Source organism: Hypomesus nipponensis, chromosome 10 (assembly GCF_054491055.1).
Source record: "Hypomesus nipponensis isolate SF chromosome 10, ASM5449105v1, whole genome shotgun sequence".
Lineage (NCBI taxonomy): Eukaryota > Metazoa > Chordata > Actinopteri > Osmeriformes > Osmeridae > Hypomesus > Hypomesus nipponensis.
Window position 1 is genome coordinate 3,136,520 of NC_140370.1, and position 20,981 is coordinate 3,157,500.

General features: G+C 49.5%; 1 protein-coding gene across 3 annotated transcripts in view; it reads right to left on the reverse strand.

Annotated features, from left to right (window-relative positions):
- znf521 (zinc finger protein 521) overlaps positions 1 to 20,981 on the reverse strand; it is a 97,397-nt gene that overhangs the window by 38,328 nt on the left and 38,088 nt on the right. For 2 of the 3 annotated variants that reach the window (XM_084707930.1, XM_084707929.1), the window contains exons 4-5: positions 11,711 to 15,222; positions 11,446 to 11,530 (exon numbers count right to left, since the gene is read on the reverse strand). In XM_084707930.1, the coding sequence (XP_084564056.1) occupies positions 11,446 to 11,530; positions 11,711 to 15,222 (3,597 nt within the window). The remainder of the gene's footprint in view (positions 1 to 11,445; positions 11,531 to 11,710; positions 15,223 to 20,981) is intronic. The other variant, XM_084707931.1, reaches the window with a different exon arrangement.

Below are 20,981 nucleotides of genomic sequence, written 5' to 3' on the forward strand. Positions count from 1 at the left end.
TACAGGGCTGCCGCCCCTTTAAGAATAATCAGGACGGGCCAGTGCGTGCGTCTGACAGTTTCATTCCAACAGCCCCCCCATCTACCCTCACCACCATTTCACCCAACCCAGCCCTCCCATCTCTGTGTGTGGGTTCATCGCAAGTCTCAGGGGGCCCACGTTCACATCTCCTCGGCACTTGGCCCCCTTATGGATTCTAATCTTTCACTCTGGCTTTCCACGGCTGCCTAGCCAGCCCTTTAATTCTTAATGGCGGTCAGTGACTCTCAAGTTGATCTTGCTTCCAGATTTGTATTCGCTCCCAATAATCTCGGGAAAAAAACAATTATGCAGTCTCCACGAAACCCTTACATCCAGATATAGAACTATCTCGTTTCTCGTTAAGACAGCTCGCAGACAAATATGCAAAGAAAACAAATCTATCTATTGTTTATGATCTCCTCGGAGCAGAATACCCACATGGGCAGCATGAGAGAGAGAGAGGGTTAGAGGTCAAAATCATTACCATGTGCTCCTCCCTCTGTTTCAGGCTGTGCTAAGACATGCATTGGCAAATTCCACGGCAGCATCGTATATCGCATTATCATAAACCCCACCAGAGCTAACCTTTGTTGAATTTCATTTGATTCTAAGAGAGAGAGAAAGAGAGAGAGAGAGAGAGAGAGAGAGAGAGAGAGAGAGAACGACGTCTCGTTGACAGCCTGAGCCCATTGTCTGTGTTTCAATAGTTGAGTTGTTTGTCTTTCAGCCTTGTGACTGCTCTTGCTAAAGATGTGCTATTCCAAAAATAAAGTGCCAGGGGACGTGGGGGATCATTGAATCATACTGGCTAGAATATCACATCATCTGGAGAGGGTCTAGGTTCAATATCTAACTATACCTCGCAAGGAAAACAGGGCTTGAAAAGCACCAGCATTATATCCAATCCAACTATTGTCATCTTCCTATCCTCTGAATTATTAAATGAACTCTGAAAACTGGTAAATTGTGGCGATGGTGAAGAGACGTGGGGGGTATACAGTGAACCTCATTCCTCTTTTAATCTGTTTTAAATATTCTGACAGTACCTGTAGCGTACTGTAACACATTTCTATAATTTATACACTAATACATGCCATATGACATATGATGCTAACGATAAGTTACAATGCCATGTTACCATGCCAATAAAATCAACCGTATCAGACTACAGGCTGTCTAATGAAGACTTCACCCCTTGTGTTTCAACCCTGCCTATTTGTAGGAGTTGAGCCATCTTTAGCTTAGCTTGTCATGACAAAACGCTGGCATGGAGGATAAAAGAAGAAGCGTAGAAGAAGGAAGGGATGAAAAAAAAAAAGCAAGGGAGCACAAAGACGGGGAGGAGAGATGAAAAGAGACGGAGAGAGAGAGGAGGGAGAAAAAGGAGACAGGGCCAACGCAGCGAGACACAGAGACGGAGGAGAAAGAGGAGAGAAAACAGAGGAGGGAAAAGAAAAGAAAGATGGGAGGGAAAGAAAAAGAGATCTGTGAATCCCCCCCCCCACCCCCCCCCCCCCTTTCTCCCCCGAGACCTCTCTTGATGCCAAGCATTCATCATCCAGCCTCTAATATCAGTTATTCTGTGGCTCCTCTGCTTACAGCAGAATTAATTTCTGCTTTAATTACTCTCATCGGCGGAATGCTGATGAAGGAGAGGGACCAGGCATTCTGGGACCCGGGCCTCATTCCACCGCTTTAATTTGAATGAATTCCACCCGGACACACTGGCAAACAACTGGCAGCCGAGCCCGCGGAGTCACTGTGGGAACGCTCAGAGGAGCAGCAGCCACGGCCCTCACCAGCCTCGCTAGCTACCCTGTGTGTGTGTGTGTGTGTGCGCGCGCGTGTGTATTTCTGTGTGTATGCTTGACAGAGAGAGGGAGAGAGAAAGAAGGGGAAGGCATGTGTGTATGTGTTTGTGTGTTCAGGTGAAAGATAGAGACAGAGACATCAGGTGTAGCACGTATTTGTGGCTCTGTGTGTTTGTGTGTGTGTGTGTGCGCATTCCTTTATGTGTGCACACGTGCGTGGAACGCGCATCCAGCAAGACCAAGTCAAAAAGCACTGTTGATTTCAAACAGAGGCTGAATAAGAACAGATCTATATCAGCGCCAAGCATTTCCGACTAGAAGTGTCATCATTGACCGCAGCCTACTGAGAAGCGTGAACGTTTATTTACAGAAAATCACGAATCGTTCTTTGCTGGTTACACATAGGGTGCATGATCCTCACGCATATCAGGATGAGTGCATCATACAGGAATCACAGTGCCATAGCAATAGGAGTTCCTGGGTAAACTGGATGCAAACTGTTCATGAATGCATAATGGAAAAAACGGTCCAAACGGCGGAGTATCACAGAAACCGTCTGAAGAGCTAGGCCATTCGCTGTAATTGACTTCCCTCCAAGGCAGCATGGTAGTTACAGAATGGAGCATATTGGGGAAGGATTGTGATTGATTGTGTGGGTCTGCCATAGCGATTCGTTTGATTAAATGTAACCGCGGGATTCTCTTCCAAGTCCTAATGAAGCAGCAATTTGAAACTGGGAGAGGAACAGAGTGAGCCAGGCAAGCCTACTGCTCCAGTCTGTGTGTGTGACGACACACACACACACTCACACACCCTCTAACGGGCTCGTCCTCCCACCTCTAAATACTGTCTGCCATCAGTGACTGGGCTCAGTGACATAGAACACTATTATTACTCTCCTCCTCATCTACTCAACAATTCACCCACAGAATCCTTGTTAGGAGAGAAATATAGTTGGCGTGGTAATATCTCCTTGTTTGTATTTGTTTGATTAAAACGAATGAGGAAATTTGATTATTTGCAAGTTGGGGTTTAATCAGATTTCCCCCCCCCCCAAAAGAGTAGTGTACCTTCTCAAGTGTAAACTATTCACATTAAACACGGGAACATAAGTAACATTAAAATGTGCTGTGTAACTATATGTGATGAATTTCTCCTGGGGAAACAGAAATGTATCTTTCAATTCGAAATAACAGATCTATGATTCACATGTATGTCGGTACTGTATAGGAGAGAGATTCCAGAGAGTTCTGGGGTTTCAGAATGACTAGAAATCCATTACATTTCCTTTCAACCTGCTCTTATGCACGGTATGTATTACGGACATCCCATTAATATTGTATTTATCCCAGCACATTACCCAGAACCTGGTGGTATGGAGGTCAGAGCAGTGGGCGTGGGCCCCCGTGACCCTACAGCCCCTGGACAGGTGGGCGGGAGACCCCTGTGCACTGGCCGCTTTGGCAGCGTCTCTCTCCCCTCCCTCGGACGATGGGGAGCTCAGGCCATGATGAGCAGCTGGGTTGCAAACACTGAGCACATTAATATCTTCCTAATGATAATAATCATTATGGCATAAGCACCTTTCCCAGAGTGGGCAAGCTTGCAGAATGTGCCAGGGTAGCATTGTTGTTAAAGTAAAAAACGGATCAAATGACTCTCTTAATAGGCGGTGACTTGCAGCAAGTGAGGTAATGAGAGCAAGCAGTAGTGATCTGATGTGATAATGAGATACACACAGTCCATAAGGGGGACTGAAGTCTTAAGACTCAAGTTGGACAGCATGACGTTTATCAATAACTGACAACATGTATCAAACTAAATAACTCGCATATCATTTAATCTCGACGACCCTACATAGTAACTTCTATCCACATACGTTGCGTTAATGGGCTACTACTCTTGGAAGTCACAGAAAACGTTATCAACATCACTAGTAGGACACCATTCTGCTCTCAACTCCTGTTGCCTCCTGATCCACAAAATTGTAAGTCCGCACAGAATTTCCCATATACCCTCTACCTCATTTAATATAACTGTCACTGTTCACCTATCATAGGCCATTATCTGTCTCATTCGCGTTCATTATTGAAGCTAATGATCTGTTGTCCTCTCCGCTCCCCATTGAAGGAGGACTACATTAAAAGTCTCTTACTAACTTAATTAGTAATTATAAATGTTAAAGATTAATCAGAGAGAGAGAGAGTGGCTTAAGGTTGGCGTCTCTAGGCGTCCACGGGACAAATGGAAAGACAAAGGAGCCATGTCGCAACAGTGTTCACGATGAACCGTGACGGCGGCCATGGAACACTGCAGAGACATAAAGGAGAACATTCTAGCACTAATGGCTGCCTTCCATGTCTGCCCCGGCACATTCGTGTGCTTAAACTAAATACAACGGGATTAGTTAGCGGAGAGTCGATGCTACAAGCGATGTCGAGAAACATTTGACAGATAATGGAGATAAAATGCTTAACATGGGTAAACCAGGATGCCAGTACGTGTATTATCTCAACAAAACATCATGGCAATGGATCGGCTGAATAAAATCCAGGGTGTGCATTGATTGGCCTACCTACTAAATATGTCCCACTCCAACAATTCTACCTCAGCAGCATCCGTTACCCGTATTAGCACTGATATTGACATAAACGCTTAATAACTAATAAGCTAATATGCTTTCATCCAGGGAGTTCCTGTGTGATTTCCATTAATGAGGGAGAATCGCCTAGGACTATCTGCCTCCCTGTTTTCCGGAGCATGTTGACGATGGAGCCAGGGGGTCTGAAAACGCTTGACGGGGAAAGCAAGCAGGAAGTTTTGGATCTGAGTTGAGGAACAGTGCAGGGAGAGAAGCTGCTGCTCCTCCTATCTTCATGAGCTATGGAAGGTGGAGGCTTACAGACTTCTGAGCCAAAGAATTCAACGACTCTCACTACAGAACTTCCAGTGAACGAGAAAAACATAAACAACAATCTGGCCCATCTCCATGCCTACTCTGTTATTCCGGAGCCATCTCCTCTGCTGTAAATGACGGCTGTCTATTTCATGGCTGGCCCTCCTTTTTTAGAGGAGAAATGGCAGTGCTTTGACTAGGAGGGAGCGGGGAGAGCTATCACACGAGACAGCGAGTGGGGTTGCGGGGGTCTGGCTGGTGGCCCGCATCACCTGAAACCTATTAGAGAGCTTTGGAACATTCCACGGGGTTCCTCTACTGTGGCCAGAGGGCATCGTAAAGGTCTTCAGTGAGAGGGTCGAGGCTGGGCTCAGACGTCCCCTGCACAGACACAACAAACAGCTAGCAAGGTGAAACAGCAACTCCAGAGGCCGAGACAACAGTGGGGAGTGGGGTTTAAAAAGCACTGAAAAGCGGGGTTGACATTGTCGTCAGTGTTTTTTTTAATAACTTTTCTTTCCACAAGGCAACACTTCAACACATGAAAGTACCCATTACTTTCTGAAAGGTAGCTGCAATAAGAAGAACTTTGCCATTATATACAAGCCTAAAACATGATTCATACTGTATTTGCAGCCAAATGCAAACATCCAACTCAAGTTTTTGTCAAATGGTTTGCCATCTGGACCCATAACAGCAAGAGCCCAATAGTGTTCACACAAAAAAAAACAAACACACATAAACACACAAAGACTCAATGCCAAATCTATCGGAGTCAGTCTCATTGACACCCCTGTCTCTTTCTCTCTCCCTCTCTTGTTTCCTGCTCTCTCTCTCTCTCTCTCTCTATCTCTCTCTCTCTCTCTTCTCTGTCCCTGCCTCTCGCTAGCAGGACCAAGGTCCATCTCTTTGGCCAAGCTACAGTGTTATGCTCGGTGGGTTTAGCTCTATGGGTGGCTGTGGCCTCTCCTCTGGCCGCCCGTGTCCATTTGCTCTGCGGGTATGGCAGGCCCGGGCTGACAGATGGCCGCCCCTCTCCTCTCCTCCGCTCCCGCGTTGGAGGAACACAGTAACTGGTTTTTCCTCCGCCGTTGACCTTGCCACCGCCAGCCATCCAGCCATCCAGGCTGGCACTCCGCCTGTCGAACAGGAGGGTAATGAAGTCCAGCTCCGCTCACATGATTATTAAGGCTTTGACGCTGGGGGGCTTTTTTCAGCGCGCTTTCCCCCCTCCCCCCCTTCCCCCCTCCCCTCCCCGCCCCCCCGCCTCCCTCCGCTGTCTGCCGTACACAGTCGGCGGTTTTGACGAGAACAGTCAATCGTTACGCAGCACTTTCAAACTGCGCACCATTAAGGGCCGGTCCAAAACTTTTACCCCCCCCCCCCCCCCCTCATTTTCACAGTTTGGCAGTGTTTTTGTCCGAAAACACATTTGACAACCATGTGGGCCTGATGGAACCAGGTCCCGCCTCTGCAGTCCCACCACACAACTGCCCGGCGAACGCCGACAGTGAGGGGCTCAGGTTTGCTCACGGCGCTGCATGATTCCCAGTCAAAGTTGAACGGGATGAAGACGTCCCCTCACATTCCCCATCCCGGCTGGGGGTGACAAGCTCTAAAAGCCAGAGAGCTGTGCACTATATCACTCGTGTATTTCCCCCTGGCCGGCATCCTCCCCCTCCATGCCTGGAGGCCATGTCCCTCCAGAGCCGGCCTGGGATCTCAGAGGTGTGGGTTGCAACTCTGACCTTTACTAAGGCAGCACTGTCTGTTTGCACTGCTCCCATATGCCCCCCATCCCGCCTGCCCCCTCGTCTGACTGCTTAGCAACCCCCTCGGACCTGAGCAGGCTGGGCGTGCGCATGCTCCGCCGGCCTCTGGGCCCTCCCCCCGTCCTCCCGGGGGGCGGAGGAACGCAGAGGTTAATTCGGATCGTTCACTATTTATAGGGCACTTCAGAACAAGGGTTGGCATTAACACTCTAAAGGAGACATCCCTCCTGTATATCAATAAAACATTGCCAGAGACACAGGAAGAGCCTACCTCTATACAGGTCGGCGGACTAAAGCACGGCGCGTCGCAGGGTCGAATGGTTGAACGGCTAAGTTGCGCCAGCCAAACCCTGCAGTAAGTCTGATACAAAAGACAATGACGCTGTACAGAAATGGATGCCTACAGAGAAGGAAAATAACATAAAAAAAACGGTGAAAGTCAGGAGAAAATATCTCTTGAGAATGATTTGCCAAATAATCACCATGGTGACATCAGCCTACCAATCGCAGTGCAGTCCAGAGCCCGCTGGGCTCTAAGCTTGAGCAAACAAGGCATATGAAGTGGGAGCATCACATATTTCCCCACATGTTGGCCTAGTCTGAGAGGTGCGGGGAAATGTCAAGAAAATCAATAGATAAGGACCACATCAGACCGAGCTTGTCTAGCCTAGCAACAGAACATCCCCATGGTGATGTCTATTACCTCTCCTTTACAATGAAATAAAAAAGAAATAACAACAACAACAAAAACGCCATGAAGAGCAGAAACCCTCACTGCAATGCCGTAAAAGTTTCTATGCGGCTCCCTGGTTAACTTGTTGTCTTTCTTTGTCTTTTGACGACAAATACAGACCGCAGACAGGTATATAACACTGAAGTAAACGTGTGAATCTAAAGATAGCCCTTCCTGGATCTCACTCTGTTTTCTATTCTCCTCATGGATGACACATTAGGCAGGCACGAGTATAATGTAACAAGCAGGAAGGTGTGCGTAATTGCTTATTAGCAGCAGCACACACGGCTGCAAGGGAGGTGACTGCGCTAACGAATGGAGAGGCGTTATTAATCTCCAATTAATGAAAGCGGCAAGAAATCGCACTTGCTACAAGGTATGCATGGCTTCCTTTGTTTGCACTGGCTGATCGGAGCGCCTGCTCTCTATGTTTCTTTGATGTGATGGATCCCGACTGCAGTACTGCTGGTTGGTCTATTGGTTGGTCAATCAGGTTGTGACTCTCATCTAAACGGGGAATGTAAGTTAAAAGCTGACATGGGTAGGCGTCGTGTGCAGGATTTCAGCGTACTGGAATGACACTGTGTTAAGGCTCACAGGAAAATCTAAAGGTGATTTCACAGCAGGAAACAGGAAATTGCAACATCTAACAGCAGCATTTCTTAACACACCATGAAAAGAAGTGTCCTTAATAGAGTAGTAAGCGTGTTCCCACCAGTGTGGAGACAGAGACAGAGACGGTGTAATCAACACACACTGGCCATGCCGCTCCAGGGACCCAAAACAAGAGGATGTGTGTCAGGGATCGTTTGTAACCCTTAGAAAACAAAAAAAAAAACAACAAAAAAAAACACCTCCAAATACTGTTACACTTCCCAGTTTGCTTAATCACAAGAAGACGATATGGTACAGGTTGCCAGGTTGGTGGTCAGTAGGAATAAGGTGAGGAGGAGGAGGGAGGGAGAGATGACAGAGAGCAGGAGGGACTGGAGGAGGGCTGGAGGCCTCACGCTCGCTCGCCCTCCTCTCCAGCTCTGTAACGGCCCACAGTGCCTGCTTCACACTGAGCGGCCAGCTGTACAGCAAATGTGCCTTTCCCTCCCCGCCCCCAAAAGCCCCCGACCACCACCAATGCCCCCCCCCGCCCCCCCACACCACCACCACCTCCCTCCACATGGGCCGACCAAGCCACTGGCTCCTCCCTGACTTGGCTTGAGGCTCGGTGCTGTCACCAGCCCAAAAAAACAACAACAACAACAAATGTTAGAGGTGACCCCAAAAAGCCACTTTGTGGAATGTACTGGGTTTGTTTGTTTATGATTGTCCTTCAGAATGGACTTGTAATGGACTTGAGTCAGACAGTTTCAGAGGGAAAACGGCTACAGTGAGAAGGGGGTAAACCTTTGCACCTTTACGAACATTTTAGGGCAGAGCCAATTCTTTAAAATGTGTCGAAGGACCTCAAATTCACACAGGGCTATTTGGAATGGAGGAATAAATTGGTCATCTAGTCCCCCTGCCATGATCCAAATGTCAGAGTTCACCGCAGGGTCATGGAATAGCGATAGGGAGAGATGCAGCCTTGCTGCTTAAACCACAGAAGCTTAACTGACAACCAAAGACCTTCAAAGGTACACATTCAAAACAGAAATAAACGTTGGCAAACTAAAGGACTGCCAGTTAAAGTATTGTCTCTCGTGCAATTTTGGAAGACTATGACTAGTGCAAATTGTTACGTTTGGGGGGGGGGGGAATCTCAATTAACATTTCACACAAAGAAAGATGCAAATAATGGATTTGATAATGACCACAGCAGCTGAAAGCTGTATAAATCTGTGTGCCTCTGGAGAAAAATCGGACACCCTCAATTCTGTAAGTGCGCCATGCCAAAAAAACTCTAAACTAAAGAGTTGCCAGCTGTCTTCTGGCCTGCTATTAAATTGCTCCTTGGATGATGGCGATATCATTTTTTTCGCCATAGGAGTATCACACCAGGTCCCCAAACAGAGCCACCAGCTGTACAGCAAATGTGGACTGATCCATCTGGGCCCTAGCAGGCTGCGCCCTCCATCTTAGTACACGTGGGGCCGTTGGTGGGCTTGGCCTGGGCTGATCTACGGCACACTCCCCACCGCCCGCGCCACCTTCCTCGCTCTCGTCAACCGCCATTATCATGCTAAGTGTCGAGTAGCTCAGACCTGAGCTGTGCTTTCTGTCTGAGCTGGGTACACCACCACCGAAGCATAATATCCATGCATCAAAATGTGCTGGCAGAGGCACAGACGAGGCAGTCACGAGCTCTTTGGTGTCGGACAGGGAGGAGGCAAGAGGAGGGGGAGGAGAAGGCAGCAGAGTGCACTTGGCTTATGGAGACTATTGTATTACAAAGGCAGCTGAGGTGGACTTGTCTGGGGCCGAGACCGGCTCGGATTCTGTTGTTCCGTACACTTAACGCTACGGTTATGTCACGCCACATCACTATATATAGAGTTATCAGTGTGAGCTGACACTGCGGAGCGGGGCATGGATGAAAACAACACCCCTATGAATCCAGTGCCTGGTCCATTACCTACGCTAATAACACTGACAGCTGAGCGGAGATGACCCCAGACCCCACGTTTCCCCTCTCTGGTGCAGATGGCCATTAAAAGGAGAAAGTGTCCCCTTTTTTCAAGGGAGAAGGTATTTAGAGCTTTTTCCAAATGAGGACCTTTTTTCAGCTTTTTTTGGCCCAAAATTTCTTTACGGTAATTACAGGCTGGTCCAAATTTAACCCTGCTGCAGAGAAGGGAATGTAGAAGAATATAAAACCCTCCACTGTCAACTCTGATCAACACTGGTGTCATAACAAGGCTGGGCAAATTGCATACTTAGCATTTATGTCGCTTTGTTCCATTTGTTTAGGATGCCTCTGAATTTCTTTGAGGGAATAAACCTCTTTTGTATTTATTTCAACGTCTCAGGAAGAAAACATCACCAGCTGCTACCCGTAGAACACAATAGTGATCACAGAAAGTCAGTAAGACTTCAGAGACAATATGAGACATTGAGCAATAACCCAATCACCTATCCTTGTGCTGTCTAGATTTGGCCATTATTGGAGGGAATGGTCGGCCTGTGTGGCTAAAAGACATAAAATAACCAGTAGGGGGTTTGTATCCTCCCTTCCCAGTGTGTTCCATGCCCATCTTCCAGAGAAAAAGGACTAATGCTGGCATGGCGGTGTATTAGGCTCCCCCAGTAGAGCAGACAGAGAGAGCAGATCGCAAAGATGAATACAAAACATACACCTACACATTCCCCATCTCTCTCTCTCTCTCTCTCTCTCTCTCTCTCTCTCTCTCTCTCTCTCTCTCTCTCTCTCTCTCTCTCTCTCTCTCTCACTGTCTCTCCCTTTCTCTTTCTCCCTTTCTCTCTCTCCCTTTCTCTCTCTCTCTTTCTCCCTAACACGCACACACACTGAGAACCACACAGCTTCAAAATCACAAATCACATGCCGGCGATTGTTTATGCACAAACAGTGTGGTCCTGATAGAATTGCCCACCGGTCCTGATAGAATTGCCCACCGTGTTTAAATTCACCTGCGCCTAGGAGCGCCTTCCAAACAGAGAGGCGGTTTGGTTCCAGATCAATGAGTCTCTCTCCCACTGAAGACAACAGATAATCCAGTGTAATGAAAGAGCCGCCAAACAAGCTGAATAAATGAATGAATAAAGGAAGGTGAGACCAGAATTCAGACGCCTACTTACTGCAGGCAAGAGAGAACTGGCATTGAATTGTGTATTCTCTACCAATTATTCTACCTGCATACAAATGCAAGTGAAAAGAAGTGAAGACATTTTGGGAACTTGAAATGGATATGGGGTTTGTTGTTTGTGTGGAAGTCTTGAGAATGACAATGAGGTCTACTGGTAGATCAATACAAATGTATTTTCAAATATGCAAATGTTATTACTGTGGACGTATCTAATTTTAATTAAGTTAATAGTAAAAAAAAAAAAAGGCATCACAAATGATTCAATCATCGTTCGTTAAGAATGTCAGTGTATTTTCCATGAAGGATGTCATTAGTAAAATTCAAACCTATTCTCAATTTGCACATTTCCTACAGAATTCTATATTTTATGTTCAACAGGTATCATATGAATCATTGTGTTGGTGTGATGTAATCCCAGGAAAATACACAATGCCCAAAAAACAACAAATCTTACCTAGCATATGATTGGCCACATGGACTTGGATGTCCCATTCGCTGTAGAAGACCATCTGACATTTGATGCACTGGTAGGTCTTCTTCTGATCGATGGACCAGAAGAAATAAAAAAACAAGGATGAAAGGTTTTAGACTACATCCTCCTCACCTTAAGTAAACACGATATTCTTGGTAAATTAGGGCGACTTATTCCACTTTCAGCAGCACCGCTAGACATGGATCCTTTTGAGACGTACATGCTGTAATGTCTTCAATGTACTTACCTCCTCTGTTTGTGAGGGGCTGGCTCTGGGCATCGGGGACACCTGGGGGGTCCTTAGCTGTCCACTGTTGCTGTCTCCTCCCTGCTCCCGGTGCACTGTCTGGACATGGGCCTGCAGCTCCGCCTCCGACTCAAACTTCACATTACAGCTGGTGCAACGCGTTTTGGCGGCCGTCGAGGACGAGGAGGAGGAGGACGACGAGGAGGAGGAGGCGGCTTTGACTTTCCCCTCCCCGGGGCTGAGACTCTCCCCTTGGGCCCAGGCGGCGGCCGCCACTGCTGGGGTGGTCGCGCCGCCCTGCTGCTGCCTGCCTCCGTTCACGGTGGGGCTGGAGCTCTTGGAGCCAGCTGCGCTCACGCAAGCAGCACACAGGCCGTACGGCAGGCCGTTGATGTCCAACTTGACGAGGTCCTGCTTGGAGCGGAACTCCTTCAGGCAAGAGGCGCACTTGAAGAGCTTCTGGACCTGGTGGTGGTGGTGGTGGGAGGCCACGGTGTTGCGGCCGATGGGGTGATTGGTGGACATGGTGCCGGTCTTCTGCATGTGGAAGGTGCCGTGGATCTTCAGCTCCAGGGTGGAGGTGACGGTCTGCATGCAGACCACACAGCGGAAGCCCGTCAGGGAGTTCCTCAGGTCAGGGTGCATCTGGCAGTGCTCCAGGAAGTCCTCTTCGCACTGCAGGGGCATCTTGCAGATCCGGCAGCTGCCCGTGTCCAGGCTCTTGCTGTGGGTGACCTTGTGCTCGGTCAGGGTGAGCAGAGAAGGGAAGCGCTCTCCACAGATGGGGCACATGTAGTGCTTGACAGGGCCCAGGTGGGTCTGCATGTGCTCCCTCAGCCCCGCTTCGGAGAAGAAGGTACGCGAGCAGACGTTACACTTGTGGTTGCCCTTGATCATGTCCGCCTTCCTCTTCATCATGGCACTCTCCCCTGGGCGGATGTTGTGGTCCCGCAGCTGGTGGTTGGTCAGGAGGGAGTCCATAGTGTAGGATGCGCCACAGATGTCGCACCCAAACATGGGGTCTGCTGTGTCCACCTCCTCTTCGCTCCCGTCGTGGCTGTTGTGAGGCTCGACGGCGGTTCCTCCCGGCACCGCTGCGCCGTGACTGTTGGTCAGGAGACCCTGTAGCTCGGCGTCCTCCTTCGCCACGGCGTCCGTCCCCCCCGCGGTGGAGCCGTTGGCGCCGCAGTTCTGGGCCTTGCCCTCGAACACACAGTGCTTCTCTCTCAGGTGCTTCTCCAGCAAGACGATGGCGTGGAAGGCCTTGCTGCAGAAGCGGCAGTTGTACTTCTTGCTGTGGGTGGTGATGTGGCACTGCAGCTCCACTTCCGTGCCAAAGGATTCGCCGCAGAAGATGCAGCGGTGGGCCCGGCCCTGGTTCTCCAGGTGACTGTGTTTGACGTGCAACTGCAGGTCCGTCTCGTGCCTGAAGTCCCAGTTGCACGAGGTGCAGCGGAACACCTTTTTCTCGTTGCTGTGCTTGACAGCCAGATGGAGCTGGGTCGACACCTTGGAGTCAAACACTTCCTGGCACAGGGTGCAGCGGAAGAACACAAAGGTGTGCATGTCCAGCAGGTGCTTCTGAAGGTCGTCCACGGAGGTGAACTGCTTGTCGCAGCTCTCGCAGATGTAGTAGGTGGAGGTGATGGTGAAGTGGACCGTCACGTGCTTGAGCAGGGATTCCTGGTTGGGGAACTCTTTGTTGCACTGGGGGCACGTGAGCTGGGGCTGGAGGCCATCCAGGTGAGTTTTCAGGTGGGTCTGGAACAGGTCCAGACTGGTATATTTGGCCCCGCACTGGTTACAGATGAACTCACTGGTGGCGCGAGACGAGGAGCCTCCATGTTTGAGCAGTGCTGTTTGCTCCAAAGAGATGGGCGAAGAGGGGCTGAGTGTCCTTAGGGACTTCTTCCCGTTGTTGATGTAGTTGAGTGCCAGCGGGATGTTCTTGTGGTTCTCTTTGATGTGCTTGTTCAGCTTCAAAACACTGTTGAAGATGGGCGAGTTGGTGCAGTAGGAGCACGAGTACACCTCCACGATGGGCTCCTTGGGCGTCACAGCCAGGGGAGAGTCGAAGCGCAGGCTGCCCCCGTCGCAGTGCGTCTGACGGACGTGTTCCTCCAGCGTGGCCTCCGTCAGGAAGCCCATGAAGCACTGCGGGCAGAAGAAGGCGTTGCTCTCCTTGGCAACGGGGCTGGGGAAACCATGGGTGCAGCGGATGTGCTCCTGGAGGGCATTGAGGTCGCCCAGAACCTCAGGGCAGAAGTTGCACTGGAGCAGAGCGTCTGGCAGGCTAGCCAGCAGGGCGACGTGGTCCTCGGCGTTGTGCACCTGCTTCAGGTGCTCGTTCAAGTTGAACAGCGAGGGCAACACCTCCAGGCAGAACTGGCAAGTGTGGGCCTGCTCCGGCTTGTCCAGGTGCATGGTTCTCAGGTGGATCTGAAGCACAGCCAGGCTGGAGAACACCTGCTTGTTGCAGTAGATGCAGCTGTAAGAGATCTTAGGCTGTTTGGAGGAGCGGCCCCCCATGTCAGAGGCATGCTGGGCTGCCCTCTTCCTCCTCCCCCGGGTCTTGGGAACCGGCGGGGCCGCCTCAACCATGGTGGAGCTGTCCACCGAGAGGTTAGAGTCAGGGGTGGTGCTGGAGACCGAGGTGTAGCCGACCGTCAGCAGCGACGGGCTGTTGCTGTGGTTGCTGGACTCTGGGAGCTGGTGGACGTCCATGTGGGCATAGAGGTCTTCCACGGAGAGGAAGTGCTCGGAGCAGATGGCGCACGAGTGGCCCTTGCGGTCGCGGTTGTGGGCCTGGTCGATGTGGGTGAGCAGGGTGCCCTCGTCGCTGAAGGGCTCGTGGCAGTAGATGCACTGCAGGGTGCCACTCAGTGGGCCGTCCTCCGACGGAGAGCACTCGGGGTGGCACTCGGCAATGTGCCTCTGGAGCTCCTCGGGGACGTCGAAGCCCTCCTCGCAGCGGCTGCATTTACGCGTCTCCTTCAGTTTCCACTCCTCTGCCCTGGAGAGCCCCGAGGCGCCGCCGCCGCCGCCGTCCTTGCCCCGCTCGTGCACTTGCATGTGGCCGTGGAGGGAGCTGGAGGACAGGAAGCCCCGGCGGCACACGGGGCACTTGTGGGGCTTGTTGGACGCGTGGGTCTTCATGTGGATCTTGAGGTGGTCGCTGCGGGAGAAGGCCGAGTCGCACTCGCCGCAGTGGTACTTCTTGTCGCCCGTGTGCAGCTTGACGTGGCGGTCGCGGCTGCGCTTGTGCTTGAACAGGCGGCTGCAGAAGGTGCAGCTGAAGGGGAGCTTGTCGCCGTGGCTCTGCTCGTGGCGCTTGAGGAAGCTCAGGCGGCTGAAGGACTTGTCGCAAAACTGACACGGGTAGGGCAGGCCAGGGCCGCCTTCGTCCTCGCCGTAGTCATAGTCCTCACAGTGGCCTGGGGAAGTCTGGTCCTTGCTGGAGGGAGATGATGCAGGCCAGGAGCAAGAAGGGTCATCCTCGATGTCAACACCGTCTGCAGACAGACAGAGGAGGAAGGAGAGAGGAGAGGAAGGGAGAGGACGAGATGAGATGAGAGAGCAGGTCAAGAGATAATAGGGGGAAGGAAAGAGAGGGAATGAGTGAAAGGATAAGAAAGGGAAAGAGACAGAGAGAAGGTGTTTTGTCAAGTTGCATTAGGTACTCATTTGTCTTGGCTCTGTTAAATACTAAGGTGGGTCGCTGTGGCACTAGTCATTAAAGTAATAATTAGGTGGCTAAGTATGAATTTACATTTCTTTGGAACTTGGATGATATTTTTTTCGAAGCAATACCATTCCTTAGGTGTGTTCTCAGAAGTCACATTTAAATCTGTTATTCAAAGTATAATTAGCGGAATAGAAAAATGGAAAAGCTTTTACCACAATTAACCTTGTATGTGGCCATGTAATGGCTTAGCCCACTGTGAGTCAAAATGCAATCTCTGACATTTAAACCCAACACAAGGCAATGGGGGTGCTTCAAGATGCAAGCCCAACATGAGGTAAATTAGAACATTTCTATTATTCTGTAACAACTACCATAATAGTTTACAAAAAAATAAGCCTTAAAATGACCGCCTGAATGAGGAACAAGGAAAAAACAAAGGCCGTCTAATCAAATGGCTTAAAAAGACAAAGCTAAAATATGTCAGTTACAGACAACATTCCTCTAGGGGTGCTAAAACCTAAAAAGCCTTCTGTAACTCGAAAATGTATGTTTTGGGGTTATACAGTAGATGGAAGAACACTGGTTCAGTACAGTGGCAACCCAAGGACGAGCAGGTGCACGGAATGGCCAGATCACACAATAGACAACTGCCAGTGCCCACCTCCCCCCACTCCCCCCCACCCTTTTCATCCAAATCAGACACCTGATTGGACGACATTCCAGTTGTATGTAACAGACAGCAAAGTATAAATGGAAAACACAGAACACCAGTTTCCACAGGTTCAAGAGGTGCCACACCACTTCTTCCCGCTGTCGAAACCCTAAGTGCTGTGAACTTCCTTACTTAAATAAAACATTGTAATTCCAACCCCCCTGTCTGAAAAAAAAGCAGAGTCAAAAGGCCAAAACTTGGAACGGGAAAAACAAGAGGAAACAGCAAGAGATTTATGAGACAGACGAAGGAAAAGCAGAAAGCCCATTCCAGGATCCAGGATCCACACTATCCTTCATTGGACCAATCCAAGTCTCTCTCTCTCTCTCTCTCTCTCTCTCTCTCTCTCTCTCTCTCTCTTTCTTGTTTTTACTGCGAGATCTGCCCTTCGTCAGGATAACGTTCTGCCCTCGCCGAACACCTACCCCCACCAGGCTCTATCTACAGGAAACAGATGGGGTCGGAGGCCATCCCCCTGCCCCTCCAAATTGCTGAAAGCGGCACATTGAGAGCCCACCTCCACACGGCCAAGCCTCCTGGAAACCTCCCACCCCTGGCAAGGATCCCACTCTGCTCACATCTCACTCAAGGAGCCTGCCCTGGATGATTTACCAGCTTTATCTAGCTCATCCACGTTTTCTGTCAGTGTGTGTGTTTGTTTCTCTTTGTCTGTGCATGTACAGTAGGTGTGCAATTTCTCTCTCTCTCTCCCTCTCTCTCTCTCTCTCTCTGTCTCTCTCTGTCTCTCTCTCTCTCTCTCTGTCTCTCTCCCTCTCTCTCTCTCTCTCTCTCTCTCTCTCTCTGTCTCTCTCTCTCTCTCTCTTCATGGTTAGAGGGAGGATGGGTGAGTCAGTGGTATGCTCTCCTCTCCTTCATGGAGGGGGCGGATCTGCCCTCGCTCTCCCAGGACAGGAGAAGGCAGCGCAAAGAAGGATGACCCCTGCCTATGCCTTACAGTCAAACATATTGGCTTTTAGACAATCCACTACACAAACACACAGCCATAACAAATACGTCTATTTTACACGAGCCAAAGCAAAATTAAATTCTACAGTCTTAAATGAGGACGTCTTCTGCCGGGAGACATCGCCAGGCTGTCAAGATGCCTCTTCACTCCTTTGTTTATTTGATTTATATCATTTATGTCCTGTTTTTATTACAATGTGACACATCCAGTCTGTAAGTCACAGATGGGCACATCTGGGGGGGGGGGGGGGGGGCCGAGAGGGAGTCATGAGGTCTATATAAGAAGACGTGTGTATGTGAGCCATTGTGTGACTTAAACTGGCAGATGCTTAATTGAATTAACATGCTCCACAGTGCCCAATTGTTGTTTAACACAGGCTTCTTAATGGTGTAACTACACGCTAACTACGCTTGCTGTTGCCACTAGAAGGGAGCTTCCAGAAGCTAGGAATGGACAAATCATGGTGTGTGCATGTCATAATAATAGGTACTCTACTTCCAAAGTGTAGTTCTGGTCATTATCACAGTGTAGGTACTGTATATAGTGAAAATCCCTGGATACATTCTGATTGTTTTGAGTGGATGGTGAATGAAAGCCCAGCTGAAAGGCTTCTAAAACCTGCTTGCATCAACAATTGTTAGTTTTACAAATTGTCCCACAATTATGGATAATATGTGCTACTTTTTCTATGTCCATCTTCACCCATGGCGGTTCTTGGAGGACACTGCAGAGTGCCATTTCTGACAAACGTACAAACATGCACACACACCCGCACACACACACACACACACACACACACACAGTCAGGGCAAGTGTGTGAACAACAGCAGATGAAAGCAGTGAGCCTCAGGAGACCTTGAAGAGAAGAGAAAGAGAGAGACACAGAGAGAGAGAGAGAGAGAGAGAGAGAGAGAGAGAGAGAGAGAGAGAGAGAGAGAGAGAGAGAGAGAGAGAGAGAGAGAGAGAGAGAGAGAGAGAGAGAGAGAGAGAGAGAGAGAGAGAGAGAGAGAGAGAGAGAGAGAGAGAGAGAGAGAGGGGACTGTTTTTTCCCTTCTTCACCCAGACAAGAAATGCCCAGGCCTCGGCGGCCTGAGTAAATAAAAGAGCGGTCCTTACTTCCCCGGTCTCTCGGGCGAGGGGCCTGTGCACGCCAGCGCTCTCTGTGTGGCTGCCAAAGGGGATGCTGGGGCCTGAAAAACTACACCCTGCAGCTGAAGGGCTGTCTTTGTTGGCCTGCCAAGGCCTTCCTGAGGCTCATCCAGCCAACAGCTTGTCACGTCCTGGGAGGAAGACCTCCATCTTAGGGCCTGTCCCTCCCCAGGAGCCTGTACTCCCTCTCTCCCTCCTCTTTCTGCTTTTACTTCTCTCCTCTTTTTCATGTCGGCTGCTATACTGAACAAAACAACTTGTGGGATGTGCTCAGAATGTAGAAGCGACAGCTGGAAATTAATTGGACATATGTTACGAGGGCGTTATTCAGATGAACACGTCAAATGATATTAGGTAGATTGAGGACGTTATTTGTTGACTCAGATCGATCAAAAGTACAACTCTTGGATGAACTTTTCGTTTCTTCAATCGATGTCCTTGGTGTTGTACGATCAGAGTAATCGCTTGACCCTATACACCGTGAGCCATAGATGATGTGAACTACCTCTTCTACCCCCCCGCCAACACCCCACCCGTAAACACATACACGAGCACGCACACACCCCGCATGCAGCTGGCCAATCCAAATGTCTCTGTGGGAGCCATCTCTATCATATTCATTTTTAGCTCAAACTCTGAGTAAATATTCAGGTTCAAATAGGCCATTCATAGCTGCCACTACTGCATACACACACACACACATTCTCACACACACACTCACACACACACACTCACATTTCCTCCCGCTTGACATGAACTTCACTTTAATTGGTGTGAATATATGTACAAAATATATGAAGAAATACAACACACGTAACGAAGGAATATCAGGAATCAGGAATTCTTTAAAGTCGAAAGTATGTGCAGTTTTACTATCGTTGTAGGTGTATGGTTTGCAAAAACGACATTATAACAACAACACTTACACTACTACCAGTGCTAATGATAATAAATGGAGTTGGACGTAAAGTAACTCTCCCCAGCTCTCAATCTCTCACTGCTATCCAAGCACCCTGGGTAATCTGTTCTTGCTCCCAGCTCAGCCGTGGCCCAGAGGACTCATCCGCCACACCCACAGTCTCCTGCCTGCTATGCTAACCTACACATCCATCGACTGGACTCATTCTTTCATTCCGTTGTTGCCGTGTTGCTCATGTGTCTACTGGAGTCAACAGGCCTGGCTTTGCTACCGGCCTCACCGTCCCACCACAGCCCCCATCACTCATCTTTCCAATACCATTTCAAAACGTATTCAGTTGTCGGTGTGGTCTTTGAACTTGTGAATCACCCCCCCTCGGAAAAGTGCAACTCCACATCTCTGTGGCCTGTGATAACGGCAAAGATGACCTCTTGCACAAGGGGACAGTTTTCTTACAGTTCTAGAAATAACACACAATATTATGCGCGCTGGCCTTTTAACTTGTGTGGCGTGGACTTCATCTTAACTGCCGACGTCCAGCGCTCCTGCGATTGTTTTCTCTTTCCAGTCATAAAGGGCAGGAGCAGACAGCTACAGGCTATGGTTTCATGGTTTGAGCATGACTCACTATTGGCACCTGTGACTTCCTGTCTGGGGTCCTGGGAGCCCTTTAAGGCGGCTTATCTCTGCCTGACAGAAATGGACTAGGCCGGTTGGAACAACTCTTCTTCCTGTTCCGATAGCAGACCAGTATGCAGATCCAGTCGGTGGTGGATCTTATCTGAACACGGCTCGGGCATTACATTTGCCACTTCTGCAGCTCGACTTCTGTCCCGATTCACTCCTTGTCTTGTGAGAAAAATCCTGGCTGACGTCCAATTCCTAATCCTGCTCTTACTACGAGGTCAACGTACATCGTTTTCACGGAGAATTGTGTACATATGGGTGTTTGCATGCATGCAAGTGTGTGTAAAAAGATCCATGGTTACAGGCACGTCTGTATATGTGTGTATGTGCATCCGGTGTGTGTGTGTGTGTGCAACAGAGCTAGAGAGAGGTTGGACGTCTGTATTGTTGAATCCTTGTTTGCATTGTGCAGTAGGGACCTGGACTTCATTGAATAAACAAGGAGCTGACAACTCGTCTGATGTGACACTCTGACCCCACACTTCATATTCACAGAAGTGGGAATCTTTTCCAGTTACCGGGAGAAGTAGTCAGAAAGTCCCCAAGGGCCTGTCCATGTGTCATCTTAAAGCATGTCCCATTCCCGAGCCCAAATAGCAATGCGTGTTTGAACACCGTCATTTCACATCCAGCACCACATGTGACACCATCGCTTAAGAGCTAACGAACATCGGCTGCAGAGGCTTCTGTCAGCTCAAATCCTCTATTCTCCCGTTCAGAGAGGGAAGGGTTTCAATTGAGGGGCTAATTCCATTTCAGTTCAAATGGCGGGATCATTCAGTGGACCCTGGGACCCCCGCGGTGCTACTGCAGCATGCCCAGGCCTCAGGCTTTGCACACAGCAGTCATGCGGCGCCCCTGTTTAAGAGACATCAAATGGGAGTCCAAAAGGAGAGCAGCAGACTCCCCAGCCCTCTGAAAGGCCTCAGCAGGTGGCCAGAGGTGGCTGGCTGCACCCGTATTCTGTCCGCCGGACGCTGGACGCTGTACGATGGACGCTCAAACAGAGCACTTACGTCCGTGTCCGCGAGCAGACAGGCAGACACGTCTGCAGAGAGGAAACATCCCTCGCCCATTAGAGGCAGGTTCAATACCTTGTCTGATGTACATACTTGTCTCCCCTACTAAGACTTTGTCTCTCTCTCTCTCTCT